Raw genomic sequence first — 8,257 nt, 5'->3', positions numbered from 1 at the left:
TTCCAGTTCCAGTTCACCAGTCCACTGAGTTCAAGATCCAACTTCTGTTATTCATCTACATTTAATAAACCTGTTAAACTTTTTTTTTTCCATTGGTCTCTGAGTGGTTCTCTGCATGTGGGTCAGATAGCTTAAACCAATCATGGCTCTCAGCACCTTCAGGGCCTCTGAAAGGTTTGCCCTGCTGGACATCATCTGCTGAGCACCAATGATTTAGTGAAGAAATCCCCACCATCTTCCTCCTGGACCTTTAATGGACATTAATCACTTATCCCGTTTTCAGTATTGGGGTCATTCAAGGACTGGGGGACATTTCATGTCCCTACCAGGGAAGTTTATATAATGATGCACAAGGAGGCTCAAGATCTATTTGGTAATTTAGAAGATATTAGGAATAGATCTTGACCCCCTAAAAAAAAAAGCCTCTTAGTTCTCAACCCTCCATCATGATGAGCAAGTTATAAATAAAATATGAAAGTTAAGCTTGAAATCAGATGTTTGGGTATTTTGTTGAAAAAACTTCTTTGTCACCTTTTAAGCATTTTGTTTTATCATTGATATATTCTCTGTGTTAGTAGTTTAAATGTAAAGTTTTGACATAAACTTCAACCCTGTTACTAAACAGGGTTGAAGTTTATGTAAAACTAAACTTCAACTTCAGTCTCATTCAGGATGGAGGTTCTTCAGCTACACATTCATTCTTCATTGGAGCTTTCAGAGGAACAATCAGCCTGATTAACAGGACAGATGATCAGAGAAGCAGAGTTTTTATCCCCATCATTAACACAGGGACAGATGTATGGGTAGAGTTTCTGAGTGAAGCAGCAGCCAGTAAAGGAGTAGATCAGAGCTGCAGGATCTACATCATAGAAGGAGACCAGACCCTCCTCATAATCCACAAACACCCCCACCTTCTCAGTACCAGGATGGAGATGGAGACGGACTGAAGGACCAGCACCAGCTGAGTACTCATTGCTATTCCTCAACACAAGAGTCCAGTAACCATCCTGAGGACTCAGTGTGATCACTCCCTTCCTGCTGATGGACTCTCTGGCCACTCCTAATTCCCACTCAGTCTTTCCTTTAACCTGAACCTCAAAGTAAAATCTGCCTGAAGAGAAACTCTGATGTCCTAAAACACATGAACAAGGAGAAAATCTCTCTGGATTGTCTGGTAGATTCTTCCAAACATCTCCATGTTTCACCTGTTTTCCATCATCAGACAGGATGAAGTCAGGATGAGCTGTATCAGGATCCAGAGTCACATCCACTGCAGACTGCTGGACCCTCTTCATCTCAGCCTTCATCATCTTCTTCATCATCTCTCTGATCTTCTCCTCCAGCTGAGCCACAGCTCTCACCACAGTCCCCTCATATGATGGTGGACGGACTCTGACCTCTGTCCACTTCTTGGTGGGTGGAGCAGCTTTCAGGGAGGAGAAGCTTTGGAGGAGGTGAAGGTGGTCTTCAGACTGGGAGAGCTGCTTCACCTCAGAGCTCCTCTTCATCAGCTCAGAGATTTCCTGTTCCAGATCTTTGATGAAGTCTTCAGCCTGTTTCTCTGCAGTTTTCTGTTTGTATTCGATCTCCTTGATGAGCTCCTTCAGGCCTCTCTCAGCAGACTCCTTCAGAGCAGTGAAGACCTCAACACCTTCTGCTTTCTCTCTGTCTGCAGCATCTTTACTGATCTTCACCGACTCTTTGATCTCCTGAATCTTCACTCGTCTGTTCTGGATCATCTTCTGAACTTCATCCTCTGTCTTCCTCAGCTCTGCCTTCTTTCCTTCAGTTTCTTCTCTCAGAGGAACAAACTCGTGGTTCTTATGGTCCAAAACAGGACAGAGCAAACAGACACATGTCTGGTCGGTCCTACAGAACAGCTCCAGAGGTTTATCGTGCTGCAGACACATCCTGTCCTCCAGGTTTTCCACAGGCTCCATCAGCTGATGTTTCTTCAGACGTGGAGCTGTCAGATGAGGCTCCAGGTAAGTCTGACAGTAGGAGAGGAGACACACCAGGCAGGACTTCAGGGCCTTCAGTTTGGTTCCAGTGCAGACGTCACAGGGAACTTCTCCTGGTTTGGCAGCTTGTTGCTCTGAGCTGCTGCTGCTGATGGCTTCCTGCTGAGCTTCACGTCTGAACTGAGAAACCAACTCAGAGAACAAGGTGTTGACCTCCAGCTCAGGTCTGGAGGTGAAATGTTCTTTGCACAGAGGACAATTGTAGAGAACATTTCCATACCAGTGCTGAGTGATGCAGGCTTTGCAGAAGTTGTGTCCACATGGTGTGCTGACTGGATCAGTGAAGACATCCAGACAGATGGAGCACAGGAACTGATCCTCAGACCGCAGGTTGCTGCTAGAAGACATGTCTGAACTCTGAGGAAAGGAGACAGAGATCATTTATTAGCAAGATGTTCCTGATCTGAAAGTCTGACATTATTGTTCTGAACATGCTACATGAGGTGAGTTCAGTCAGCTGACCAAAGGAGAAGAACATCTGATCACCCTGACAGCAGGAGGCCTCAGGAGCAACAGAAGCTGTTATTCCAGGACCTGTTGTCTCTCAGAGAGGCAGAACGTCAGCTTTCTGAAACACTGTCAGTGTGAAACCAGATGCATCCTAACATCAGTTCTTGTTCACAGACTGTCTGCCTCACAGGGCAACGCTGACTGGTTCCAACACCTCCAACCACATCAGACTTGGACATCAATGATATGATCCTCACTGAAACACCACAAACCAGCAGAGGTCCAGCTGAAACATCTGCTCTCTGTTCCAAGGGGTGCTCGGGTTTGGTTGATCCGTCCCCAGCCGCCGGGGTTCCCGGACAAGCCTCTGAGCTCATGGTTTGGTTCGAAAGCCCGGTCCGGTGCAGTCAGGTAAAAAATGTTCTCCTACTGCACCTTTGAATAAGACTGACTTTTGAACCACCTATGAGTGGATTTTAATATTTTGGATTGAATTAAAGAGCATAATCTACTTTACCAAAATTTTTATTTAGTTTCCATTTTGTTCACAACAACATTTGGAAGATAAATAATCAATATAATACAAATAATCAATATAATATAATGCAATAAAATAATTTGTGTATTTCTTACATTTTTTCTCCCAGTATAGTAATGACTAAAATCATCAGTTTGCTGTTGATGGTAGAAACACAGTGAATATTATCAGCTGAACTCATCTCTGTTTGAGTCGGTTGATGAGGAAGAAAGAAGAAACTCAGACAGAGAAACTAGTCTGAACTGAAGCTCTGCTATTATTAACAACATTTGAGCTTCATTTATGGTTAGTAATGTTGAAAGTGTTTTTTCCAGTGTCGATCCGCCTCTAACTGCTACTATTTTTCTCTATTTTTCTCTGTTACAGTCATCCTTTAAGGAATTGAGCTACATACTTCTAAGGAAAAAAAAGGTTTTACATCCCTCAGCATCAGAAGATCCTGGTGACTTTCTTGGAAAAATTACATCATATTCAGCATCCTGTCTTTATCCCCCCATTTATTAGGGGATTTAAAATGACATGTCCTAGCCAAAGTGTATTCCAAATTTTTTAGCTTTTTTTTTCTTTTTGTAACTGTATTACTGGAATCAAATCAATGTCAGGCAATGCATAAAGGTATTTTGTAGAACAGGAGATAGAATGAAGCAGAATGATGGTAATTACCCCTCCAGAATGGAGTCACAGACAAAGAGGAACACACCAGATGAAGCTAATAGGAAGACAAGAAGCAGAAAGAACATAAAGTTAGAGGTTGAACTGACAAATACTGCAGAATGGGAGAATAGAAACAGAAGGAAGCATAATGATGAAAAGGGGTCCCTATGTCCTCCAGCAGTCTAAGCCTATAGCAGCATAACTATAGAGATAGCTCAGGATAACCTGAGCCACTCTAACTATACAGGTGCTGGTCATAAAATTAGAATATCATGAAAAAGTAGATTGATTTCAGTAATTCCATTTAAAAAGTGAAACTTGTATATTATATTCATACATTACATACAAACTCATATATTTCAGATGTTTATTTTGTTTAATTTTGATGATTACAAATGACAACAAATGAAAATCTCAAATTCATCATATCAGAAAATTAGAATATTGTGAAAAGGTTCAAAATTGATGGCACCTGGTGCCACACTCTAATAAGCTAATTAACTCAAACCACCTGCAAAAGCCTTTAAATGGTCTTTCAGTCTAGTTTTATAGGCTACACAATCATGGGGAAGACTGCTGACTTGACAGTTGTCCAAAACACTACCATCGACACCTTGCACAAGGAGGGCAAGACACAAAAGGTCATCGCTAAAGAGGCTGGCTGTTCACAGAGCTCAGTGTCCAAGCACATTAATAGAGAGGCGAAGGGAAGGAAAAGATGTGGTCGAAAAAAGTGTACAAGCAAGAGAGATAACCACACCCTGGAGAGGATTGTGAAACAAAACCCATTCAAAAATGTGGGAGAGATTCACAAAGAGTGGACTGCAGCTGGAGTGAGTGCTTCAAGAACCACCACACACAGACGTATGAAAGACATGGGTTTCTGCTGTCGCATTCCTTGTGTCAAGCCACTCTTGAACCACAGACAGCGTCAGAAGCGTCTTGCCTGGGCTAAAGAGAAACAGGACTGGACTGCTGGTTAGTGGTCCAAAGTCATGTTCTCTGATGAAAGTAAATTTTGTATTTCCTTTGGAAATCAAGGTCCCAGAGTCTGGAGGAAAAGAAGAGAGGCACTTCATCCACGTTGCTTGAAGTCCAGTGTAAAGTTTCCACAGTCAGTGATGGTTTGGGGTGCCATGTCATCTGCTGGTGTTGGTCCATTGTGTTTTCTGAGGTCCAGGGTCAACGCAGCCACATACCAGGAAGTTTTAGAGCACTTCATGCTTCCTGCAGCTGACCAACTTTTTGGAGATGCAGATTTCATTTTCCAACAGGACTTGGCACCTGCACACAGTGCCAAAGCTACCAGTACCTGGTTGAAGGACCATGGTATCCCTGTTCTTAATTGGCCAGCAAACTCTCCTGACCTTAACCCCATAGAAAATCTATGGGGTATTGTGAAGAAGAAGATGCAATACACCAGACCCAACAATTCAGAAGAGCTAAAAGCCACTATTAGAGCAACCTGGGCTATCATAACACCTGAGCAGTGCCACAGACTGATCGACTCCATGCCACGCCGCATTGCTGCAGTAATACAGGCCAAAGGAGGCCCAACTAAATACTGAGTGCTGTACATGCTCATACTTTTCATGTTCATACTTTTCAGTTGGCCAACATTTCTATAAATCCTTTGTTTTTATTGGTCTTCAGTAATATTCAAATTTTCTGATATGATGAATTTGAGATTTTCATTTGTTGTCATTTGTAATCATCAAAATTAAGCAAAATAAACATCTGAAATATATGAGTTTGTATGTAATGTATGAATATAATATACAAGTTTCACTTTTTAAATGGAATTACTGAAATCAATCTACTTCTTCATGATATTCTAATTTTATGACCAGCACCTGTAAGCTTTATCAAAAGGAAAGTTTTAAGCCTAGCCTTAAAAGTAGACAGGGTGTCTGCCTCACGGACTAAAACTGGTAGTTGGTTCCACAGGAGAGGAGCCTGATAACTAAAACATCTGCCTCCCATTCTACTTTTAGAAATTCTAGGAACCACTAGTAAACCTGCAGACTGAGAGCGAAGTGCTCTGTTAGGAACATAAGGAACAATCAGATCTCTGATATCAGATGGAGCTTGGCCATTTAAGGCTTTATATGTGAGAAGGAGGATTTTAAATTCTATTCTGGATTTAACAGGAAGCCAATGAAGAGAAGCCAGGATAGGAGAGATATGATCTCTCTTTTTCATTTTAATCAGAACTCTGGCTGCAGCATTTTGGATCAGCTGAAGGCTTTTAACTACAGTTTGTGGACTTCCTGATAGTAAAGAATTACAATAGTCCAGCCTTGAAGTAAAAAATGCATGGACTAGTTTCTCAGCATCAAAGAAGCCACTTCTCTTCAGGAAAAACATCAGGGCCAGACTGATATTCTGCTAAAGGTCCAGGGAGTGGACTGGTGAGGACTGGGGGAAAGTCATTTTCTCTCATCAATCCTCTTTCCCATTGTTTGGGACATCTGGAAAACAGCTTGTTGGGAGAAGACGAGGTGAGCGCTACCACCAGTCTGGTCTCATGCCGACTGTAAAGCATCCTGAAACCATTCATGTGTGGGGTTGCTTCTCAGCCAAGGGAGTCGGCTCTCTCCCAGTCTGACCTAAAAACACAGCCATGAATAAAGAATGGAACCAGAATGTCCTCCGAGAGCAACTTCTCCCAACCGTCCAAGAGCAGTTTGCTGATGAACAATGCCTTTTCTAGCATGATGGAGCACCTTGACATAAAGCAAAGGTGATATCTAACTGGCTCAGGGAACAAAACAGAGAGATTTAGGGTCCATGGCCTGGAAACTCCCCTGATCTTAAAGGAATAGTACACCCAAAACATGATTAGCCTTCATTTTCTACTCACCCCCATGCTGAACAACACCCTGGAGTACTTTTTTGATATCTCAAATGCATCTGGAGATCTGGGAGGCTTCCTGCTGTCTGCTGACATTCAAATAATGGAGGTCTATGGTGACCGAGACAGAACGGTCCATAAAAGTCCACAAAAAACGTGTCAATATTCCTCCATACTGCTCGTCCAATGTATTCCAAGTGTCCTGAGTGGGTAGCATCCAGAATTTACTCGAAACAAAGTCATTTAGAATGTTTTTAGAGCATAAACAGTAGTGTATAGGATTTCCTGAAAGCGCGTTCACGACGCTACGGAAGCCGGTGTCGTCTATAATTCTCTTCTTGACGACTTAAAATTGAAGCTAAGTTTTATAAAAATGCAAAGTTCTTAAAAAGCAGAAAAAATCTCAAAAAAAGATCAAAAAATTCAGGCAGAGGCAGCTGAGTCCGGGTCCAGTGTTTTTATTGCTAAACACAACACATTCACACTGAGCTGGTCACCGGTGAGCCTGAGCTGAACAAATGGTGAAGACAGCTCCCTTTTATACATTTCTTATCGGTGGAAAACCCCCTTCAGAACATATTTCAGTCTTTGGTAAAGGTCACATTGATATTTATCTGCAAATCACAGTGACATTCATAGACACATCTCATTCTTGTGAGAGCAATCTCTCAGGCCATGAAAACATCTGGTGCATTCAAATCAGAAACTTATGACAGTTTAATCACAAACATGTTGGAATACATCCTTTCCTTCCTTCAAGCCATGTCAGTCTGGCCTAGTGCTCCCCCCTCGTCTCTCAGTCAAAGCATCACCCTTTCTGGGACCATTACCGCTCCGTGTGCCTTGAAAATAACAACTCTATTTATCACAAGTTGTATGGCCAAATTTTGCTGAGCTGGCCAACCTTGGCTGGGCCAGGTGCAATGGTTACACACTCTCACTGCTCTGTTTTTCTCCTTTTTGGCCTTGAATGGCTCTTATAACAGTATTTGTGAAAACAACTTTAAACTTATAAAACATTAACTTTATTTTATCTTATGATTAGTGCAGATTAATACACAACAGTCCCCCCTTTGATCCTAAAAGGATCAACTACGTGATTATGCAGGTGATGACTAATCTAAAACACCTTAAATGTGAACTCACACAAGTGACAAAAGTTTATATATATATATATTGTGCACACCAAACCAAACGTGAGATTAAACACACACCGTATAGTAGAAGTGAGTAATATAAGATGTAGTGGAGTCTGAGTAAATATTAAACTGATAAAATGCAAAAAACAGAATATACAAAAACAAAGAGGGATCCCCCTCTTGGCTCCCTAAGAGGACCCGTCCTCGTTGCTTACTTTTTTGTAGCAAGATTTTCTAATTCTGTTTTCTCAGAAGAGGCAAATACCAATGCCCAAGCAGCATCTTGTGTTACGAGGTCACTGCATTTATCCCCTACATAGGTGGTCTTTCACACCCATAAATACACAAACACAAACAAAAAGTTTCATCAGGCCCGGACTATGCCAGGCAAACACATCTTCTAGTGGTCAAAGGACCGTCATTACAACCAACAGAGGAGTAACCATGTGGCACTCTCCTGTACAGTACTTGTACTGTCACATAAAGTATACAATCCTATCGATATGTTTAACATAGGTATGCATAATCATCAATAATCAGCATTGTCCTTATATCCAGTTATGGCGTTGAAGTTGATATATTAATAATAATATAGCCTCCA

General features: G+C 41.7%; 1 protein-coding gene across 1 annotated transcript; it reads right to left on the bottom strand.

Moving 5' to 3' along the window:
- Positions 1-695: 695 nt before the first annotated feature.
- LOC119778431 (E3 ubiquitin-protein ligase TRIM21-like) lies at positions 696-2,719 on the bottom strand. Its single transcript, XM_038277652.1, has 2 exons — positions 2,508-2,719; positions 696-2,378 (listed from the first exon to the last, which is right to left on the bottom strand). The coding sequence occupies exon 2, from the start codon at positions 2,367-2,369 to the stop codon at positions 696-698; it is 1,674 nt and encodes a 557-aa protein (XP_038133580.1). The 5' UTR covers positions 2,370-2,378; positions 2,508-2,719.
- Positions 2,720-8,257: the final 5,538 nt, after the last annotated feature.

This window comes from Cyprinodon tularosa, unplaced genomic scaffold, assembly GCF_016077235.1.
Source record: "Cyprinodon tularosa strain WSP-4 unplaced genomic scaffold, ASM1607723v1 ctg1330, whole genome shotgun sequence".
Taxonomy (NCBI): Eukaryota; Metazoa; Chordata; class Actinopteri; order Cyprinodontiformes; family Cyprinodontidae; genus Cyprinodon; species Cyprinodon tularosa.
This window is presented reverse-complemented; position numbering and strand designations above follow the sequence as displayed.

Bases quoted from the DNA above. Each gene is read 5' to 3' on its own strand.
- LOC119778431 (XM_038277652.1), bottom strand. From the start codon at position 2,369: ATGTCTTCTAGCAGCAACCTGCGGTCTGAGGATCAGTTCCTGTGCTCC.